The following is a 24,434-nucleotide window of genomic DNA, read 5'->3' as shown; positions in this document are numbered from 1 at the left end:
GCTTTGCAATGTTAAAAAAAACTTTGCAAGATCGAAAAGAAAAGGTTGGCTTTCAATGACAACATCTGTATGGTCCGGTTATATCTTTATTCAAATTTCAAAGAAAAAAGTTAAACATTTCATTTGCTCACCTATTTCTTGGCGGAAATTATTAATATACATTTTGATAGTTTGAAACTGAGATATTATATCTTTCCTGGAAAATTATATGGTAATTCATATAAATACATTATGAACAATAAGTTTAACGACTTCTCCTACCTTCCATATACAAGACTACAAAGGTAGACTATTAAAGCAACATGGAAACTTAGAGGTAAGCTTTATAGTCTAATCGTTATTATTTTTGCATTGTCAGCAATACTGAATCAAATCATTTTGTACTTGTAACAAAAGTTCAGTGATGTTTTAGTTATGAAAACAAAATAAAGTTTCAAATGTTATAAATCAATGACATACGTTACGCTTTCAGATCAGTTTTAGTAGGTTTCATTGCAAACATTTCAAAACACCATGTTTTTTTTCTGAAAGCGGCATAAGCTGTCAAATTCATCACCATCGATTTGACCCAAATTCTCATACTTGATTAAAAACATATTTTAACGTATAAAGTCTTAAATTAACAACCGATAAAGTCGTGACGGGTAGGAAATTAACTTGCATAGCTCTAGATACTGTCAATAAATTCCGAATTAGCAGCGGTAGTAAATGTGAAGGACTGAATTTAAAAGGTAGGGACATTGACATGATGTTCGTTGATGAAAACTTACAGCCATGTTTTACACGTCTTTGTCTACATACCAATTACAACAGGTTACATAAAGAACAAAGGAAAGTGCTAGAGCAACATGAAATATAGTACTTTTTGTCAAACAATCTTTATAAACAGGACTTTTCAAAAAATATTTATTAAAAGTTATGCCTTTTTTTTTTTATAAAATTCATGGTCCATGTATATCGGATGAAAATGAACAGTATGATTATGCATTTTGCCTTAAATGGGTCAAAGGAGTAGGTCCGGTAAGGGCCGATTTTGGCCTCAAATTTCAGGTTCATCTAACGAAAGATTTTGGACACTTTTTAAACACTTGAGTGTCTATTTCAATTGATTCAATTCGTGTATGTGAAAGATTTTGCCTGGTTTAGTCATTAAAAACGCTCCGATTTAAGCTTAAATATGTAAAAATCTATCAAATATGCCAAAAAACGTCACTTTTCAGATTGTTTTTGTCAAAAGTGAAAGTGGCCGCATCCGTGTTCATCCTCAACCTTTATATATGTTATGTATTATCATCAAATAGAACTTAGATTTCAATATTATGAATGAACACGAATGCGGTCACTTTCATTTAAGACGGAAACCATCTAAAATTTAGCTAAAATGCTAAAATTGTGAAGATTTCTGTTATTTAGCATGACTTTATGATGCTAGTACCCGATATTTGTGTATTGTATTGTCAAAAACAGCCCATATTTATGAAGCAGAAGCATTCTTCTTTCCAGTAAATAACTAAAAAAATTCATTTTCACAATTTTGTAAAACTGCTATATTTTGGGGCCAAAAAGGGGTCTTACTGAACCTACTCCTTTATATCTCAAGCAGTACCATGGATTCATAGACCACGCTCATCGTGGCTTTCACCTGAAATTATTTCAGAAATAGTTATGAATGGCGTTTTATTTGTTCTAATCGGTTTTAAGGGTTCTATCTATGAACACTTAGAATGGCGTATATCATTTTCTGTGGCAGACAAATTCCTTATATTTTCTTTCAACCATACTCAGTTGCTCTGTTACGCTTTGCTTAAAATTGTTCTGAAAGATATAATAGAAAAAGATGAAAATTTGAAAACTTTACTGTGTTCATACTATTTAAAGACATTGGTGTTTTGGGTTTCTGATGATGCTCATCCCACTACTTGGAGGTCAGACAATATTATACCATGTTTCATGTCATGTTTGCAGAGACTTTTATACTGTATAGAATATTCAACTTTATTACATTATTTCATTTCTTACTGTAACTTTCTTGAATTGCGTTTAAGAACAGAGTTGGAAAAAATAACAAGTTGACCAACCTACTAACGAATTTATATCAACACGGAGTTCAGTGTTTCTCAGTCACTGAAACACTTCATGATAACACTCGATTTTTTTGCCGTAATCAGCAAACAAATGTATAGCAATACCAGCATAGTGCATGCTGTATTACAAATTGTTCGCAATTTCAATATTCTATATGATGAAAGAAGAACCTGTATACTTCTGAATTGTTTTGGTCATCTTTCTAAAACAGATGTGTGCCATGATCTTTTTCTTTACTTCGTGTGTGCTTCACACCAGGTTTTACCAATAAGATCAGAAAGTCGCCATCAACAAAATAACAAACCACAGTACCATATGTACAACTATGACCTCAGTCACCTGCTGATAGGTTTACATTCAGATGCAGTAACTGGATGGTTGATGTTGGCATTTTTTTTTTATGTTCATGAAAATTATTTTAAATCTTTAGACTTTATAAATTATGCTTTGTCAAAATTTAAAATTGAGAAATGTGATCATTTATTCTCAAGCAAAACTAGGATTATACTGACACCAAAACAACAATCTGCACTTGATGTTATGAATAAAGAAAAGCTTTTAGCAATCACTATTCTGCATTTTACGTGCAAGTCGCAAATCATTCCAAAAAAAATACAACAGGATATAATCAAAAGTAACACATCTTATCATCCGTTAACATTTGCACATTTCCTCAGATTTTTGTGCTGCTTCCATCTACATGACCTTATCTCATGTAAAGATGCTCTGAAACAGTTTTCTCTGGCAAATGAGAGGTAACGCCCTCCTGGTAAACTTGTAGGTTCGTATTATTTGCGATCATTTATGTTTGCTGTTATAGCAGCACAGATGTTGGGTGAAACAGACTTAGCAAAATGGTTTTTCAAAATGATTGCTCAACAAGACAAGGCAAATTATACAAGTGCTGCAACAAGACTTCTTGAGCTGAGATAATACCATTAGTATTATTATTCCTAAAGTTAAAAAATACATGGAAACAAATAAATCTTCGGCTTAAACAAGTTTGTCGTAGCTCATATTTATTTTTCTAAATTTAAATATTTTTTTTGGGGGGATGTTATTTTTCTTACTTCAAAAGCAATTTTTATTCATGTCCATGTCTTGTTTTTCTAGGATCTTGTATACTATTAAAATTGTATAAAAATTGAGTTTCTGCATGTTTTTGCTCTTTTATATATGCTTGCTGTCCGCCATTTTGAGTATGTCCCAAACATGAATTTTGAAGCAACGTATGGAACCAGGTCTATTTATTATTCCGAAGCAAATAACATACCAAAAATGTTCGAAATGTGTAATTATAAATATAGACGTTCGTACATCTATTTAGGTACGGCGTGTCAAACAAGGCAATATTAACAAAAATAAAATATATTTTCATAAAGACAATGAATTCCACAGTACCCTCTCTTCAAAACATAGTAATCGAAATAGAAAATGCCCCGAGATTTTGTCATTTTACCTGGCAAAACCTATTGCTTTATGCTAAATCTAGTGTAGACCAACTAAACATGCTAAACCAGATGCCTTTTGAATTATGGAACAGGACGTCAATATACAAAACCAAACATGTTTTTCTTTTTATTCTAACCTACCGGAAGGTATAAATAAATGAATTCTAGCATTTAATGAATAAAAATATAATAAACTAGTTTGTCATTAACTTCTGTTTCATTTGGTTTCTGGTTGAGAGTTGCCTCATTGGCAAACATAAAACATCTTCTTGTTTATAGTCTTTTTATAGTTATTAAAATGTAAACGGCAAACAAAATATATTTAATTACTTTATTGCATAACTTTGTGAGACTTTACAGGAAAACTAACCCGTTACTTTAATAGGGGTAAGTAATCAGAGCGGTTACACGATCAATATAAAAAAATCAGAGATAAAATAAACAAACAATACATACCTTAAATATCTATGCAACTATTGTGTAAGATCATCTTTGTGGAGCTTGCGAAATTTATTTCGCGAAGGGCAGACAAAGCGATCATAGATTCCGTCGTCGGAGTCGTCGGCATCAACATTTGGATTCAGGTTGTGCTTAAAGTTTGTTTTTACATATATAACTTTGTCAAACATGCATTGTTATTTCATAGAATTTGGACATAAGCTGGTTTATGATAAAAATGTAGTATCCAGGGCAAAAGTTTGAAAATGTTTATGTTCATTTTTACGTATTTTACTAAATGGAGTTAGTTTATTCTACAGTTAACTTCGGATTTTGTCTGAGTATAAAGTTTTACAGTTATAAATAACTTAGTCAAACATAAATGAAATGTTATAAATAACTTAGTCAAACATAAATGCTTCTGTCCAAATTTTATAAAAAATGCGTGTTTATGACCAACATTCTGTATCCAGGGCAAGATATTGAAAATATGTATTTTCATTTTCCTGTATTTAACTGATAAATACTAGTAGACAGTTTTACATTTAAAACTCGGGTTCAGTCTGAAGTTAAGTTTTTTAGTCAACAATAACCAATTCAAAGATGCATGGAAACTTATGAAAGCCTGTTTATTTCCAAAATATAGTGTCTAGAGCAAAATCTTGTGAATATTAGTATTTTATTTTTTTCGTATTAAGAGTAAACGACGACGAACGACGGACGCCAAGTGATGAGAAAAGCTCATTTGTCCCTCTGGACCAGGTGAGCTAAAAAAAGAACTTACAGTGTTTGTTTGTTCAACATTTCAAAATGGGAATATGAATTTGAAAATGTTTGCCCTTTTTAGAAAAGTTTTTGATATTTGTGGAAATTAACAACTTTTAAGTAATTGGTGTAGAGTACTCTTGTATTAATCATTTATATTGAAACCATCGATTTCTGGCAAAGCACCATGAAAAATATTTGGATTCACAATAATCTAGCGATTTATGCTACAATCGCTAAACATCTGTTTTTCAATGCCAATTTTTACTGAAAAAGTAAACTTATATTTGTACCTATCATTCTCACAGAAAATCAATATAAATGACTTGTCACAAAATGTATTGCGAAATCTCGATTGAATAAAACCGTGTAGATATACCCTGAATCTTTAAATGATTTTTTACAAGTAATTTGAGAACTTCCACTGCTTGTTACTGCTATGTTAAGTGTTAAAATAAAACAAAAAACAGTAATTTCCTCATATATATGGTGGAAACTGCATGAATTTTAGTAATTGAAACTTAAAAGGATGATTTTTCCTTCTTTGAACAAAATACCGAAAAATGATATAGTAAAACATATACTTACATCTTAGAAAGGCATTTTAAAAACTTTGCCTTCCATCCTTTTGTTAAGGCAATCAATATCGGCCTTAAGATATTTTACATCAATGTAACATTAGTAATATAGAAACTAAGATGAAAGCTTTTTTCTTATTTACGTAATACTTATTTTTCATTATAACCTGTACTGAGACCATTCTAATATGCACTATTTACAAAGGATTTTTTAATTGAAATTTTACGAAGAACTTTAAAATTACAGCCAAAAATGTATATTTTGCAAATCTTATACATGTATAAATATTTGTCCGTTTACATTTTAGAAAAGTGTTTTGACAGAAAGAAATTAAGAACGTTATAATGCATGCATATATAAATATAGAGTCTAAACAGAATGGTGCAATGAAATTTATTCAATTCCTAAAAAATAAATGTATTCGACTGTATTATTAAGTGTCACGTTGGAAATATATCATTCATGAATTGGGACTTTTCTCAGTTCTTTCAGCAAATATTGACCTATGTGAAAATTTTATGAGGGACTTTCCGTTTTAAATTTGTAAGAATTTGGTAATTTTGTTATCTATTTTTTTTTAGACGAAGAACAGTAGTTGCTCTTATCCGTATTTAAACACAATTAACCATCACCTTCTTTTATCGCCACATATACTGTATCAGTAGTCTATGCACTAAAGACTAATATACAACAGACGATTGGTTCAAAATTTTCTTCTCTGTCAATAATTCATATTTTACAATTTCATTCTGGCAAAGGACCATGAATTATAATTGAATTAATAATAAACTGGTAGTATACTAAGTAACAATGACTGCACATTTGCTATTGAGTGACAATGATATAAAAAAAAATAGCATAATTCCATGAATTATTAAAGGTCTTCTCTGGAAATCATCTATATACTTGCTATAAAAATGTGCACTTACAAGTTTCAAAAACCAGGAAAATATACCCGGAAGCTGTAAGTGTATTTTAAAAAAGTAATGTTATTTCTTCCTCTTGTCACCAGTGACATACATGACTATTTCAAATTAATAATGATATTTAACTTTGTTAGTAAATGTTGCAAGATTAAAATAAAAATGTGAAATAAAATTCTGTAAAATGATACATTGTTTCTTTAAACCCTGGCTTCACATGTTGGCCAAAAAAATATACCTTTTGCTCGATAAAAACAAGCAATAAACGTTTGTTTATTGAAAACAATATTATACAACACATATAATAACAATTTTAAAACAACACATTTTCAATCTTCGTCTGACAACTATATATACATAGCTGCATGTAGCAATGCAAGTGATCGAACTCACTTTAATTTGCTACATAGAAAAATAAAAGTAAGCTTTGTGCACAATAACCAGCAATGATAACAAATTTACGGAGAGCTTTCCAAGTGTCGGATAACAATTTCTTGCTTTGTTATCTTAAATCAGTGTTAGTTTTAAGTTTACCTTCAACACTTGACTTTTATTTCTTATACAACCTTTTTGTTTAAGTTTTAACAGCTCTTCAACATTTGCATTAGGTTTTGTTTTTCAAATATTAGGAATACAAAATTCAATCTGAAAGGCTAGCTTTTTATGGAAATACCCTTTTGTGCACGGTTATATCTTAAATTACTTTATAAACAATACATTTTAAAGTTTAAGATTTCCTCCTACCATCTAGAAACAAAGCGGAAACTGTACTTCTTCATTTTTTTAGATATCTTTCGTCCCTCTTTGAATGGAATTAAAGTCTTGTAGGATTTTGAGTATGCTCTGTTTTATCACCTTGCACTTTGTTGTCTTGACTGAGGTCTTTTAAAATTACTAACCAGTCATGTCACATTTTCATGACATTTTGCCACATTAATTGTTCTAGGTAAGCTTTCCAAGACATTTTGTAATTATCTTCTTATATGGGTAACAATACTTATTTAATGTGACATGACTGCAATTGTTGCTCTTCACTATTTTTAATTCATTCAAAATTCAAGAGCAATTTGTGTAATCAAACTAAACTGATCGACTGGTTAGTAATTTTAAAAGACCACAGTTAAGACAACAAAGTGCAAGGTGATAAAACAGAGCATACTCAAAATCCTACAAGACTTTGATTCCATTCAAAGAGGGACGAAAGATATCAAAAGGACAGTCAAACTCATAAATAGAAAATAAACTGACAACGCCATGGCTTTAAATGAAAAAGACGAACAGACAAACAATAGTACTCAAGACACAACATCGAAAACTAAAGAATGAATAACACAATCCCCACCAAAAACTAGGGATGATCTGCTAAATTGCTATAACGAAAATAAATGACCGCTAATACCAATCACCTAAATACAGATAACTTACTTGTAAAGGGCCTTATTTGTAAAGGGCATGTATACAGTTTGAATCACTGAAATAAAAATCATTAAAATTTGACAAATATAAACTCCTTTGGTTTTTAAAGTATTTTTTATGGAATGATGAATAAAAACCTGACCCCTGGTTGTCATGGTGATTTTATTAAGTCAATAAGTTTTTTTTTATTTTTGAAGAGTTATCATGTTTATAGAGCTCAAATGGACTATTTATAGTAATTATTTCCAGATTTTTTTTTAATCCGTAAGTGAAAATTTAGTAGCCAAACATAAATGATGTCTACATATTTTTCTATTACAGTTGATGAGTTGAAAATAGACGCTCGCCTTTTGCAATAAAAGCTATAAAAGAGGGACGAAAGATACCAAAGGGACAGTCAAACTCATAAATCTAAAACAAACTGACAACGCCATGGCTAAAAATGAAAAAAGACAAACAAACAACAGCACACACGACACAACACAGTAAACCAAGGAATAAACAACATGAACCCCATCAAAAAACTAGGGGTGATCTCAGGTGCTCCGGAAGGGTAAGCAGATCCTGCTCCACATGCGGCACCCGTCGTGTTGCTTAAAGTGATAACAAATCCGGTAAATAGTCTAATTCGGTAGGTCACATTCATGAAAGGGAAGGGGATTGTAGTTACGACGTAAGGAACATATCCGATATCATTTGTGAAACGGTTATTCCATAACGTTCAACCAACTCGTGATGGCGTTTGTAAAATTTACGAAGGGATGATTTCAACTTCACCATTTGGAACTCTTGGTTTAATAGCTTCCTAGTGAGCAGCAACTCTCTATCAAGAAAATCATGATAGGAAATGCAAGCACGGGAATATCGTATCAATTGGGAGATATATACCCCGTATGCAGGTGCTGCTGGAATGTTGCTACTTAAAAATGGAAAGTTCACAATTGGAAAGCTGAAATCATCTCTTTTGTCGAAAAGTTTTGTTTTCAACCGACCCTCATTGTCAATTTCTAGATGTAAGTCAAGATATGAGGCCGACTTAACTGTATCTGTAGTATCCGTTATCTCTAGCTCGATTGGATAGATGCGTTCAAAGTAGTCACCAAATTTTGAATTATTTAGTGAAAGAACATCATCTATTTAGCGAAAAGTAGAGTTAAAGGATAGTGCAAACTTCTTATCTTTCTTCCTAAGAAGTTCCTGCATGAAGTCAGCCTCATAATGATAAAGAAACAAGTCGGCAAGTAGAGGGGCACAGTTTGTTCCCATTGGAATGCCGACAGTCTGTTGAAAAACACGTCCTCCGAACGTAACAAATATGTTGTCAATCAAGAAATCAAGCATCTTGATTATATCAGTTTCAGAGAATTTTTTGTTCGAATCAGAGTGATCCTTTACAAAGTAGGATTTATCCCTCCCTAAGACAAGATACTTGTATCTATAACCAGTGTGACATTTTGACCATGTTGACTTACTTGTAGACATTATTTTGCTCCGACTCTTTCATTTTTAATTTTTTTTTACAAAAAAACACAAATTTCGATAAAAAGTAAAATAACAAAAATATATTCAAATGACAAAATCAAAATCGCAAAACCATTGAACGAATAGAAAAATGAAAAATCACAAAAATACTGAACTCCAAAGAAAATCCAAAACGGAAAGTCCCTAACAAATGGCATAATCAAAACTCAAACACATCAAATAAATGGATAACAAAAGTCATATTCCTGACTTGGTACAGGCATTTTCATATGTAGAAAATGGTGGATTGAACCTAATGAACCTGTTTGCATAGCTAGTAAAACCTCTCACTTGTATTACAGTCGCATCAAATTCTATTGTATTGACAACAATGCGTTAACAAAACAAACATACATAATAGGTAAAAATGTGAAAAATAGGGGTAAAGCAGTCAACATTGTGTTATAATCTTATTATATGTCTATTGTCACGTCATTCTGGTGAATAAGAATTATTTTCACAATTACAACCTAGATAACTGCTGTGCTAAACATTTTTGCTTCACAGTTTTTCTGTATCTATTTTTATTTTGTAAATACTGTAAAAATTGAGAAAAGTCCTCTTTCAATGGCATAAACTCTTGATAAGTTCAAATGACGATTTAAATTATGATTTATTCAAATTTCCACTTCTGCTAAACATCTTTGTTAAATGCTCTCTATCCCTTTCTTTTATAAAATATGATAGATCGTAAAAGTGACCTTCCGAATTAGAATATTTACCGGGTTTGTAATAACATAAGCAACGGGTGCCACATGTGGGGCAAGATCTTCTTACCCTTCCGGAGCACTCGAGACCATCTCAAGTTTTTTACTGGGTTCGGTCTTGTTGCGAAGTCTGTAGTTTTCTGTGGTATAGCTTAACCTATTAATAGTCCTTATAGCGGAAAGTATTTTATTTCTTCTATGAAGAAATTATTCTGATATATGTTGAATTGAATTTTACAGAGATTACGGCACAAAGATTGATAATGTCTGCAAAAAGAACAGAATCCTTGGACTTTTATGACTATTTATGTCGCAAGATCGGGTCTGAAAAAGAAGTGAAAGGTAGGAGATTAACTTTTCTGGCTATTGACAATTTCAATGAAGGTCAAATGAGCAGTGGCAGTAAAAGTGAAGGACTTGATTTAAAAGGTAGTGACATTGATGTGATGTTCGTTGATTTCCGCTTAAAAGTGTATGAATTTGAAACGGAGGCTGACAAAAGTCACAAGTCAGTGTTATTTATGGACACAGAAGATACACATCCATGTTTTACGCGTTTGTATCTACGTAATAGTTCCGATAGCCCAAATGAAAATTACCTAAACATGCTAGAGCCCAACGGAATGAAACATCAGTTATCACATGAACTCTATAAACAATTCCATTTCGAATTTTTAAAAACAAGAACTTATTTAAAGAAAATACATGGACCGTGTCTTTCAGATAAAGATGATAATTTAGATGTAGCAATGTGTTTTAAGTGTGACAATTGGTTATCTGATGTAGTACAATGGATATATAGACCACGTTACCCATGGATTTCTGATGAGATTATTTATAAAATAACAAGCAGTGGTGTTTTGTTTGTTCCAATTGGATTTAAAGATTCATTACGTAAGGATTTAGAATGGCGTATATCATTTTCTGTGGCAGAAAAATTCCTAATATTTTCTTTCAATCATACTCAGTTACTTTGTTATGCTTTGCTGAAAATAGTTCTGAAAGAAATAATAGAGAAGGAAGAAGATTTAAAAGGTTTACTGTGTTCATACTATTTAAAAACTTTCATATTTTGGATTTCTGACGAAATCGATCCAACCTTTTGGAGACCAGATAATACTATAGATTGTTTCATGTCATGTTTGCAGAGACTTTTATATTGTGTAGAGTATTCAGTGTTGTTACATTATTTTATTCCTGACTTTAATTTTTTTGACTTGCGTTTAAGTGCAGAATTAGATACTAAGAAAAAGTTGACCAGCTTGCTTACGAATTTATATCAACAAGGAATTGAATGTTTCTCAGCCTCTAAAACACTGCATGATTTCAATAATTGTTCCACTAAATTCGACAAACCACTAAATACTAATAGTAGATTAATACATGATATATTGAAAATTCCTTGTTCTTGTCAATTTATAAGTACTGAAAAAAGTATTCCGAAACTACTGAATTGTATGCTTTACCATTCTAAGACAGAATTGTGCAGAGCTATTTTTCTATACCATCTGGCAAGAGCACACCAGTTTTACACAAGTCCTTATAATCAGTACAAAGAAAACAACAAAAAACAGTACTATAAGTACACATCTGACCTCAGTCATCTGGTGATAGGTGTATATTCAGATGCAGTAGTAGGATGGTTGATGTTGGCTTCTTTCTTCTATGTTAAGAAAAATTATTTTACAGCATTAGACATTATTCATTATGCTTTGTCAAAGTTAACAGATGAAAAATGTGATAATTTATTTTCAGACAAGATACAAAATAAATTAATATTTTCACCAAAACAGGAATCTGCAATTGAAATGATGAAAAACCAAAAGCTAATATCAACCTTAAAAGCATTAACTATCACTCAAGTTCAGTTTGAAAGTGATTCACAAATCATTCCAAAAGAACTATATCAAGATATAATTGGACGTAAGAATAAATTTCATCCTTTAGCATTTGCACATTTTCTCCGATTTTTGTGTTACTACCATCTTTATGATCGTGTTTCATGTGAAGATGCTATGTTACAGTTAACTGTGGTGTGTAAAGAAATTATAAAAACTGGTATGATCTATGACCAAGTAGGCTATATACATATGAAATCATCCGTATTTTGGGCGATAGCAGCACATATGATGGGTAAAACAAACACAGCGAATTCGTTTTTTAAAAAACTTGCCAAATTTGACAAAAAGAATCTAACCAGTGCAGCAAAAAGAACTCGTGGACTGAAAATGGACCAGTGATAATCTATATGAGTTTTAAATTGATCTCCTACAAAAAAAAGATCATTATAGACTAGTTTATGCCACACAAAAAAAGAGATGCAAGTAGAAACAAAACAAATATCAGGTTAAGACATGATTCGCTGCATGCAATTAATTTAGGTAACATGTATAAAAGAGGATATTCATGATTCTTTTTCATTAATGTCAAGAAATCTTTGACGAAAAATATACTCGTACAATGAGTGTTTAAAGTTTTCGAAATATCCGAAACATACAGTGGCTGCATTGCAGGTGTCAAAATTGCTTACACAGTACAACTCAACATTATCAAGCTACAGACTATATCTAAAATCATTGATTTAAAAAACAAAATAAAACAGACAACATATTCCCTTTATATTGAGCCAGGAATACTTTGACAAACATTATATGTGTGTTGGCATTTACTTTTGGTGTAGTTCATTGTTTCTGTTGTTTTCCTCGTAAAGCTGATGTGTTTCCCCTCCGATTTAGTTTGTTACCCCGATGTATTTGTATCGCATTATGACTATTGAACAGCTGTATATAACTGTTGTCGTTATTTCTACCCTTATTTGCTTTTTTGGGCGAATGGCTCGACAGACAGATTTAAGGACGGTGTCCAGCGGTAACAAAATTTAGTTTTATCATATGTTTCTGCAACAGAAAAATTTTGCCTCTGAAAACAACTAATAATGTAGTGTAAGAAGAGGTTTTGGTGTTGTGTTTAATTGAATCTTTTAAAGGTGAGGGCCCTCATGGGGTTTTTGATTATGTGATTACTTGGCCGTTTTTTAATGATTATTTGATTATTAAGCCTAATATTTCATGATTATTTGATTACCTAGGACTGTATTTTTAGTTTATGATTATTTGATTACTAAAGATAAGCAAATATTTAATGATTATGTGATTATATTGGCAAAAAAATGGTGATTATGTGATTACTAGGACCCCCCCCCCCCCCCATGAGGGGCCTCAAAGGTGTAAATGTAAGTTTTGTCAAGTTCATGGTATCTATAGCGAGATATTGTATCTTCAGAAATAGAAATTTACTTTAAAATTTAAACAGTAATGTTGATCTTATTAGACTATTCAAATACCTTATACTACATTATATAACTTACCTGTATATAAAAAAAAAAAAGTGGTATGATTGCCAATGAGACAATTATCCACAAAAGACCAAAATGACACAGACATTAACAACTATAGGTCACCGTACGGCCTTCAACAATGAGCAAAGCCCATACCGCATAGTCAGCTATAAAAGGCCCCGATAAGACAATGTTAAACAATTCAAAAGAGAAAACTAACGGCCTTAGTAATGTAAAAAAATGAACTGTATGCATACTAGTATTTGTATGGTATAAGATGTATGTATACTAGTATTTGTGTGGTATAAGATGTATGTATACTAGTATTTGTGTGGTATAAGATGTATGTATACTAGTATTTGTGTGGTATAAGATGTATGTATACTAGTATTTGTGTGGTATAAGATGTATGTACACTAGTATTTGTGTGGTATAAGATGTATTAGAAATGTTTTATAGAAACACTTTTAAAGTATAATAAATTAATAATCATATGCAAGAAACTGAATGTGTCATTGCATTTGTGTCATTTTTGATGATTGTGTTGATGATATATGTCATTTTACAATTAACCGTTGTTTTGTGAACTTTTTAAAGTTATATGTTATATATCTATTGTATAAAAATGTTGAATAATTAAATAAAATTAGAAAAACCTAGGACAGCTGTGCATTTCCAAATCTCCCCTTAAGTTAAGTGCATATATCATATGCCTTATTAATACAGATAACATAGATGTCATCGAATGGTTCAATTTCTTTACTTTGGATTTCATGATACAGTTTGTACTTATAAATTTAATTGTTTCTTTGTTTCCACTGTTTTTGGTTTCATTCACATCGATATTTAGATAGCGCTTTTACATTTGGCAACCAATGTTTTCGTTGGAATCAGTTCACAAACTAGAATGAGATGTGGTCCGCTTCCCCGAAGCTCCAGCATAATTGCTTCTAGTGAACATACATATTAGGCTACAAAGGGACAACTCAAGACTAGTAAATTTGACACCACAGTTCATCACTGATATTAAGCCGAGTTATACCGAGTGTGCGACACAGACACAGAAACATAAGGCAATTCATCAGCGATTAAGACATTTAAACATACTCTAATCAGAAAATTGAATTTGGTATAGTGTTGTTTTACTTGATACCAGTATACTATGGATCATCATTCGTCATCTAAAAAATTACAAAATGCAATCTTAGTATCACAATTTATATGATTAATTTTAGACTTATGGTCGTGACTGTTCTATAGTTCTGTTAACATAAATCATTGAAACGATAAAATTATGGTGAGACGTTGCTAAGGCGTTTTTTTTGTTTTTTTTGTTTTTTTTATGCCTGGGCCCCATCTTATATAGCAACATTTATGGTTGATCCAGACTCTTTATTTATACCACCCCAAATTTTTGTGTGGTTTTTGGACAAGGGCCCAATTCGCAGAATTTTGGATCCGAATCTAGAACTTTATCAAAAACTACCTTGACCAAAATTTTAACCTGAAGCGAGACAGACGGACGATCGGACGGACACACAGACCAGAAAACATAATGCCCCTCTTCTATCGTAGTTGGGGCATTAAAACATTTTTGTGGACACGGCCTAGAAATGGTTGATAATATGAGACGTACTGATAATAAAACAACTGTATACAATATAGGTTTTACTATGGATAAACATGAACTTTTCACTTACGAAACATACCGAAAAGAGACAATGGAATGTGCATCAAACAATAAATATCTACACTAAAAACTAATTGATGACTTGTGCCAATGTGTAAACTCGAATAGAAAAACCATAAAGTAATACCAGGAATCTGTCAATATTTTTAACAACTTATTGAACTATTCAAACTAATCACTTCTATACCTAGCTATCCACGTGAACCGTTTGTACAAATAAGCTCTTTTATGGAAAACCCATACAATGCACCGTTCTTGCTTTAATTACATTTCCCTTTATATTTTAAAAAAAAGTTCCTGTACCAGTCATATACACGGAGGAAATTGTTAGCATAAATTAGGACAGCAACTAAAAAAATGATCATTTTTTAATTGAAACTTTAGAGGTCAACATTTTATTAAAGAGATACAAAAGATACCAAAAGGTCATTCAAACTCAACTGACAAAGTCATGAGCATAAAGAAAAAATATAAACTGAAAAACTAAAATTTACAAAACACAACATAGAAAACTATAGACTGAACAATACAAACCCCACCAAAAACTGACTACAATCTCAGGTACACCGGAAAGGTAAGCATACCTGCTCTACATGTTACACCCGTCGTGTTATTCATATAAGAACAACCCGGTGATAAATATATTTCGATAGTTCACTTTATAATTCATGTGGTATAGCAATGTCCGTAAAATCTTTGATGGAATGAGTCGCAGATTCTTCCTCATTGTCAATGTTAAACAAAGCTTTTTACTTTGTACTTGAAGTTAAATATTTGAAAAAAAACCTAAAAACTTTGAATTCAAAATTAAATAAGTCCTTCAAATACTTTTTGCTCAATAGTGCTCATATGCAAATATGTTTTGACCTTGAAAGTTTTTTGTAAGTCCTAAAATTGTTTGACAGTATTGGTGGGTAGTGTTTTAAATGCTGTGGTGGGTTTGAAAATTGTTTGTATATTTGAACAACAGATGTTCTAAACCTTTTTGCAAATGCATTATTGTTCATGATAGTCTTTTATCTTTGAAGTTACAGCATAGAAAGGGTTTATATTTATGCTGTAACAATGAAGATAAAGATGGGTTTATATATTTATGGTTACAGACAAAGTACGTATTGCGTTAGATTATAATGCAGAAAATGTATGCCCAGAGTGATTTTTTTATATATTTAAATGTAAAACCATTAATTTCTGCAAAGGGCAATGCACTTCTTTTTATTCAAAATAAACGGACCACAGATTGATCATGTATTCCTTTTCAACGGCTGTACATTAACTTTTCACCGACCTTAAGAACTGAAACATTATAAGTGTATCATCACGGCAAATAAATTACATTATTTGTAAAAACCCAAATTGCATACATTGTCGGTTGGAAAACCATGTGGCACTGCCAGGAATCTGTATATGAGGTTTTTATGTTTTAACTTCCACGTGTTATTGCTATACATAGGATAATGTAGATCATAAGTATAATATATGTCTGAATGAAACTATTATATCATCGGAAAACCAAATAGTGCACCGTTGTACCTTAAATGATATTTCAAACAAGAAAATTAAAATAGCATCTTTCATCCCTACAACATTGAGGAAACTGATACTATCATCAACGAATAAAAATTCACAAAATTGTTCAGAATTTAATATAAAGGGAAAAACTCCTTAAAGGGTTAATTGACCATTTTGACATGTTGACTTATTTGTAGATCTTACTTTGCTGTACATCATTGCTGTTTTACAGTTTATCTCTATCTATAATAATATTCAAGATAATAATCAAAAGCTACCAAATTTTCTGAAAATTACCAATTCCGGGGCAGCAACCCATCAATGGGTTGCCTGATTGGTCTGAAAATTTCAGGGCAGATAGACTTTGACTGAATGAACAAATTTCTTCCCCGTCAGATTTGCTTTAAATGCATTGGTTTCTGAGATTTAAGCCAAAAACTGCATTTTACCCATTGTACTATTTTTAGCCATGTCGGCCATCTTGGTCATCGGACACATTTTTTGAACTGGATACCCTAATGATGATTGTGGCTTGGCTCAGCAGTTTCAGAGAACAAGATTTTTGTACAAGATAACAAAAAACAAAAATTGACGACAAATTGACAAAAATTGACTATAAAGGGCAATCACTCCTTAAGGGGTAAACTGACCATTTTGGTTATTTGACTTTTTTGAAAATCTTTCTTTGGTGAACATTATTGCTTTTTACAGTTTATCTCTATCTATAATAATATTCACGATAATAACCAAAAACTGCAAAATTTCCTTAAAATAACAAATTCTGGGGCAGCAACCCGAGAGATTATCCGATTCATCTGAAAATTTTAGGGCAGATAGCTTTTGACCTGATAAACAATTTTACCTCATGTCAGATTTGCTCTAAATGCTTTGGTTTTTGAGCTATAAGCCAAAAATTGCATTTTACCTTTATGTTCTATTTTTAGCCATGGCGGCCAACTTGGTCACCGGACACATTTTTTAAACTAGATACCCCAATAATGATTTAGGACAAGTTTGGTTAAATTTGGCCCAGTAGTTTCAGAGGAGAAGATTTTTGTAAAAGTTAACGACAACGGACGACGGACCCCAAGTGATGATAAAAGCTCACTTGGCCCTTTGGGCCAGGTGAGCTAAAAAATGAATGTAAAATGGTTTGTTGTAGATTAAAGGGGAAAGTAGATTTACCAGAATATTGAAATAAGGAAGAATTAAGGAGCAGTCATGGTTCTTTCAATGTTTACTGATAATTGTAGTGGTATATTTGCTATTTTAAATGTTTACTGCTCTTTAGTCGGTTCTTGTGTAGACCAAACGCGCGTCTGGCGTATTCAATTATAAGCCTGGTACCTTTGATGATTATTTTGTCTCTTTGACACATTCTCCATTTCCATCCTCAATATATGAAATATTTGTCACTAGACGTTAAGCAAACATCAATCAATACATCAATAATTTGACACCTAGCCATAACTTAAAGATCAGCAATGTATTTCTATATAATAATGTTAAAGATGAAGTTGTTCCTGGTTTCCCTAGTTTGTTCGGCACCTACCGAATAGAAATTGAAACTGAAATGAGAAGTTAAAACGAAAATCAAAATGTACTATAACATTATAAAATGCTATATGTAAATTGTGGCCATTTGTTAGTCGAATGTTAATTTCAGTGTGTTTTTGATGTCATAGTGATATTTCTAATGAACGGTTTTCTGATCCTTTGAAAAACTTTTGTGTCATATTTCTTAGTGTGTCATACAAGTGAAAGAGGGACGAAAGATACCAAAGGGACAGTCAACTCATAAATCTAAAACAAACTGACAACGCCATGGCTAAAAATGAAAAAAGACAAACAGACAAACAATAGTACACATGACACAACATAGAAAACTAAAGAATAAACAAAAGGTTTAGCTAGCTATAATACGTTAAATCATTTACTACATAAGAATATGCCTGTTCCAAGGCAGGAAAATGAAAGTTGTCATCAATTCGTTTGATGTGTTTGAGCTTCTGATTTGGCCATTCAATAAGGGACTTTCCGTTTTGAATTTTCCTTGGTGTTCAGTACATTTTTTAGCAAGAGATGCTTACTCTGTTAATGCACCTGGTCTCACTCACTACTTTTGGAGCTCATACATTTCCCTCAGGTTTTTTATTATTATCTCGAGTTGTTTATCGAAATGGAAGAACTATAGGCTGCTACTACTATTACCTCGTGTACCACTTAATTCAATAATTACCACCTGCACAATCTCCTTCACCAGATACATATTGTTCATAAATATTAATTTTTCTTTCCCTGAATAAAAACCTTATATTGAAATCTCAGATATGGTAAAACATGAGCCTATTATATTTTTGAGTTTCACAGTGTTTAAAAAAAACCTACTGTAAGATCACTCCAATTAATAACAGAGGTACAATTGACTTTTTAAGAAAGATGAGCAAAACAATTACTGCACGGGATATTCAAAACTAAAATAGAATAAATTTGGCATGATAACATAACACAAGATGATGGTCAGCAATGGTTTTTCCCTAATATTAAAAAATGAGCCCATCAATATCTAATCAATTGTTTATGATACACATGTCAGTCTCCAATCTTGCTATCTTTTATCTGCTTTGTAGCTGGTAAGTATACTTTAAAACTAAATTCTGTTCTCGGAAAAGATCCCTGAAAAGAAAAAAAGAATTCCATGTTACTGAAGGTAAACAACTAAGGATCACTAATCCTTCAACTTTCACCTGATACCTTATTTACTTCAATATTTTCCACATAGTTTTATATTTACACCTTTGAGTAGCAATTATTTTGTTTTAAATATGAACTACTTTCCAGTATGTCCTTTTTTACCAGGCCCCATTTTGTGGTGTTACATTTTACAAAGTCTATAATTTTCTCTTCGTTTTTCTTTAAAAGCTTCTAAAAGTCTGACTCATCACATTGTTGTAACAAGTTGAGGGGTACAGTTTATTTCTATAAGAATGCATATGGGCTGTTAAAAAACTTGTCCTCCAAATGATGATGCGGGGGGCTTTAACGACCTTAACTACCGATGACAATGTATCATACATAGATAGAGGTCTAATACTGGAATAAAAGTGTTTATCTTAAAAATATGTATTTGTCCAATCTTAGAATATAATATTTGCTCCTGTATTGGCCATATGTTTTATGAAACAAAGTTAGAACAGTTCTTTCAATCTGTCTTAATATTTAGAAATGGTATTGCTACTGTAAAGAGAAGGAAGTCAAATGTTAAATGTTATTGCATACAGTGAGGAGTTTCGATTGTACATCAAATCAACATGTTTTTATTTCCCAATCTAATGCTATAGGGTTATTGCATGATTATTGGAGAATATTGTCCCGAGTAGAATTTTATATTGCACGAGCTTGCGAGTGCAATATATGTTCTACGATGGATAATATTCCCCAATATTCATGCAATAACCCTGTTATTGTATAGCAATATAATACTTGAAAGTAAAAAGTTGGTTTAAACTAATATTTTGTCGTTGATGACGTCATGAATTTTGAAGATATATTGCACTAGTGCAATATTAGAATTTATTGCACGCTAACTTTTGGTTACTTTGTGTGGGAAATATTATATTGCTATGCAATAATATTAATTACTGCTGTAACCTTTCACTTTATACCAGGGAAACTTAATAGGAATAGTTTCTATGTCAACCATAGCACATCATCTATCAAATACTGGTAAAATTAGAATTGTCGTTGTGGTCTAAAAGCAAGTCTGGTGAGAGTGCTGCCGTGACTTTGACCTTTAACTTATTTATCTTAAAATAAATGTATTCTTTATTATGTATATTGATTACTAGTATACAAAACTGTTTAATAATAGATTTAGGTTTAAAAGATATTGTGGGAAATTTTTCTCAAATATTTTGTCCTCTAAATAGGCACTGTTACTTAGGTCATTGACCTACTGACCCTAAAAGCAGTATGAAATTTAAGGGGCATCTTCAAGCTTATTTTGATTGAAGTTCTGATGGTTGAAAATCTAACATCCATGAAACCAATTTTTATTTCAGTCTATCAATAGCTGCAATGACCTTGATCTTTAACTTAGTTATCTCAAGATCAAAAGGGATGTTTCTTGACGAATTTGGGATTTAAGTTTCACAGACATTATTGATTGCTCAGAACTCAATGGATTTTATTTTGAATGTTTGAAATTCATGTCAGGACATTCAGACAGCATGCATCATATCATGAACTAAGTTGACTATATTTCAACCAGCCCAGTAGACACAACTTCTGGAATGAAAATATGGACATAAACTGATTAAAATGTGCTATTTTTTAATTCAGGAAAATATGCCCGCATTCAAAGCTTTTATTACTAGTACAATTTTGGTTCTTAATAAGGTCTTCTTTAAATCTTTAATAGCTCTTCAAACTTTGTACTAGCTTTAACATTTTTAAATATTTCGGCATTGACCGTCATTTATTGCCTATCTGGTGCAGTAAATTAGTACTGTTTATGTTCTTGACACCTTATCTTGTAATTGGTAAACATCCATCAAGGTCAATATCTTTTATGAGAAATTTGGTCCAATTGGAGAGCAGATCTTGATGGATTTTCTGTATTTATTATGGTTTTCAAATAATAAGATATTTGTGAATTCTTACTTGCTGACAAGCCAAGAGGTCTTACTGTTGGAAAGGTTAAATTTTAATAAAATCATATTTCTGTTCTAAAATCATCCCTTTAAATTAAGAGCTTCAGACAAAATAAACTGCTCAGAACAAGGTTTCAAATCTAATAAACATTACAACCTTATAACTATGGATTTATATTTATATTTGTGTATAATGTAAAACAGTATACTTCACTGTTGACTTTTTTTTTAAATACATTTCTATGAACAAAATAAATTTAATAACTAATGACCATAATTTTCTTTTCAGATCAGACGAGCTATAGGTACTCATGTATGAACATTTTTACAGAAAAATACAGTAAGAAGACTAAAAATGTCTAAAAACAGAGCAGAATCAATGCACTTATATGACCATCTGTGTCAAATGACTGGGTTTACAAAAGGAGTGAAGGGTAGGAGAATTTGTTTTATGGCTTTTGAGTTATTAGGTCCTCAAATAAGCAGTGGTAGTAAAAGTGAAGGACTGGATTTAAAAGGTAGTGACATCGATATGATGTACATTGATTCAAACTTCATAGTGTATGAATCTGAAAAGGAAGCTGTCAAAGAGCAGAGGCCACAGTTAATTATGGACATAACAGACACCTAGCCATGTTTTACACATTTACGTCTATATACCGATTACAACAGATTAAATCCAGTTTACAAATATTTGTTAGAGCAGCATGGAAAAAAATTATCTGATGTCAAATGAACACTATAAAGCGTTTTTATTACAAGATAGAGTTGAAGAAAAATTTTATAAAATCCATGGTCCATGTATGACAGATTGTAATGATCAATTTGATTTAGCAGATTGACTTAAATGTGACAAATAGATATCTCAAGCCGTACTATGGATCACCAGATCACGTTCATCGTGTCTTTCACCTGAGATTATTTCAAAAATAAATGTTAATGGTGTTTTATTTGTTCCTATTGGTCTAATTTGTTCAAAAAAAGAGAATTTGGAATGGCGTATATCATTTTCTGTAGCAGAAAGATTTCTTATATTTTTTTTCAATCATACTCAGTTGCTATGTTATGCTTTGCTTAAAATAGTCATTAAAGATATATTAGAGAAGTATGAAGATTTAAAAGGTTTGCTAGGTTCATATTACTTAAAGACATTGTTGTTTTGGATTTCTTATGACTCAGATCCAGCTATGTGGAGATCATATAATATCATAAACTGTTTCATGGCATGCTTGCAAAGAGTGTTATATAGTGTAGAATATTTAACACTGTTACATTAATTAATTCCTGACTTTAACTTTTTTGAATTGCGTTTTTTAAAAGTACAGATTTAGAAAAAAAGGTGAAATTGATAAACCTACTGAAGAACTTATTTCAACAAGGAATTCAGTGTTTCTCAACAACTGAAACACTGCATGATTACACTATATTTCCAACGGATACATATACAATCAAACAACTAAGTATGAGTACTAAATTAGTATATGCTGTATAACAAGTTTCGGGCACTCTTCTCAAACACTATTTTAAACGCAGTATCCCCATACTATTGAATCATTTTCTTCATTATTCTAAAACAGATTTGTCGCATGATATTTTTATTATCTTTATATCATTAGCACACCAACAGGTACAACAAATTACATATACTCAGCAAAACAACAAACACCAGTACTATAAGTACAAATATGATCTCAGTCATCTGCTGATAGGTTTACATTCAGATGCAGTAGCAGGATGGTTGATGTTGGCTTCTTTTCTTTATGTTCATGAAAATTACTTTGCATCTTTAGACATTATAAATTATACATTGTCAAAGTTAACAGTAGAGAAATGTTGTTCTCAATTTGGAAGCCTGTATGAAAGGATCAAATTGACACAAAAACAGCAATCTGCATTGGATACGATGAAAAAACAATAGCTTCTAACATACTTAAAAGTATTAACAATCAATACTCCTGAGTTTGCATTTAAGTCACACATCGTTTGTAAAGAATTGAAATTAAATTTTGAAATTAGAAATACTAGATATCCTCCATTGACATTTGCACATTTCATCAGATTTCTTTGTTATTACTACCTACATGACCATGTTGCATATGAAATCGCCATACAACTGTTATTCATGGCAGATACTGAGCATTGTATCACAAAATCGGTATGGCGGTCAAGGTTATTTTCAATGTCAACAACATTTGTTGGAATAGCAGGTCAGATGATGGTTGGAACAGACCTTTTAAAAGGATATTTTGAGTTCATTGCTAAACTTGATCCGCACAATCTTACTAGTGCTGCTACAAGACTTCGTGAACTAATAATGGACCATTTGTGTGATATGAATGTATGAATCTGTCATAAAACGTGACATGAAAGTCAGAATTCTAGAGATGATATGTGATAATGGAATGTTCCTTAGATTCCTCATACTAGTCTCGTACGAAAACAAATAATATTAGGTCTACTTTGTTTCAATTAAAATAAATTCACAATTTAAAGTACATTTATTAAAAACATTAATGCAACCATTTTCTTTACGTGACATTTTATGGCCTAATTAACACCATCGATGATCGTTAATCTGTAGATCATTCGATTTCGGTTGTTGTTTGTTTTTTAATGTTTGTTGTTTGTCGTTTGTCTTTAGTTGCACTTCAGTGTGTCTGTTGTTTCGTTGTTTGCCTCTTATAGTTGATGTGTTCCTTTTTATTTGTTTTAGTTTGTAACCCGGATTTGTTTTCTCTCAATCGATTAATAAATTTTGAACAGCGGGTATACTACTGTTGCCTTTATTTATTGCCTCAGGATGAACCTAAATATTGACACGGCTACGGAATTTATGAGCGCTATGTCTCGCTTTTGCGAAATAAATTTCGCAGGCTCAAATAAAATAAAGGATTCAATTCTGAATTAAAAGGCTGTTCATTTATCAAGGTTTTGGCGTAATCGGTGAGTAGACCCCTTTCCAGAAAGAAGGAGACTTGATCAATTAAAACAGTTAGTCACATCCTGATTAACATACGGACCTATCTGAGTCTTAATTCTAATAATAATGACCAATTAATACTGAAAATTCCAGTAAAAAGTAATACAAATATCAAGATTTATGACTATGGTATTAAAACATGTCTGTAATTTATAATAATAGTAGTTCTCAACTAATTCATAATTTTGACAATATTATTATGAAATCTTAGTGTCATCGTTCTGATAGGAGAAGAACCATTTTAGAAAGTTAAAAAAAACCTAGAGACTAGCCTTTTAATCAGGGATACTCACATAAACCTCATGTTAGCTTAGGAAGAGGGAATGTTTCTGTTCTATTTCCGAATTGAAATTAGAATATGTCATATACATGTATGCA

At 31.5% G+C, this 24,434-nt stretch overlaps 2 protein-coding genes across 2 annotated transcripts in view; one reads left to right on the top strand and one right to left on the bottom strand.

Annotated features, from left to right (window-relative positions):
- Positions 1–209: 209 nt before the first annotated feature.
- LOC139516375 (uncharacterized) lies at positions 210–13,881 on the top strand. Its single transcript, XM_071306445.1, has 3 exons — positions 210–316; positions 10,126–12,871; positions 13,110–13,881. The coding sequence occupies exon 2, from the start codon at positions 10,149–10,151 to the stop codon at positions 12,123–12,125; it is 1,977 nt and encodes a 658-aa protein (XP_071162546.1). The 5' UTR covers positions 210–316; positions 10,126–10,148; the 3' UTR covers positions 12,126–12,871; positions 13,110–13,881.
- A 5,110-nt stretch (positions 13,882–18,991) lies between these two features.
- LOC139516374 (DNA polymerase epsilon subunit 2-like) overlaps positions 18,992–24,434 on the bottom strand; it is a 64,464-nt gene continuing 59,021 nt past the window's right edge. Inside the window, exon 15 of the mRNA XM_071306443.1 lies at positions 18,992–19,100. Within this exon, the coding sequence (XP_071162544.1) occupies positions 19,017–19,100 (84 nt within the window). The 3' untranslated portion in view covers positions 18,992–19,016. The remainder of the gene's footprint in view (positions 19,101–24,434) is intronic.

The sequence above is a fragment of the Mytilus edulis genome, chromosome 3 (genome assembly GCF_963676685.1).
Source record: "Mytilus edulis chromosome 3, xbMytEdul2.2, whole genome shotgun sequence".
NCBI classification, from domain to species: Eukaryota; Metazoa; Mollusca; class Bivalvia; order Mytilida; family Mytilidae; genus Mytilus; species Mytilus edulis.
The sequence above is the reverse complement of the archived record's forward strand: the minus strand, read 5'-3'. Positions and strand labels throughout refer to the sequence as shown.

What these genes read in the sequence shown, in the direction of transcription:
- LOC139516375 (XM_071306445.1), top strand. Translation starts at nt 10,149, where the DNA reads ATGTCTGCAAAAAGAACAGAATCCTTGGACTTTTATGACTATTTATGT.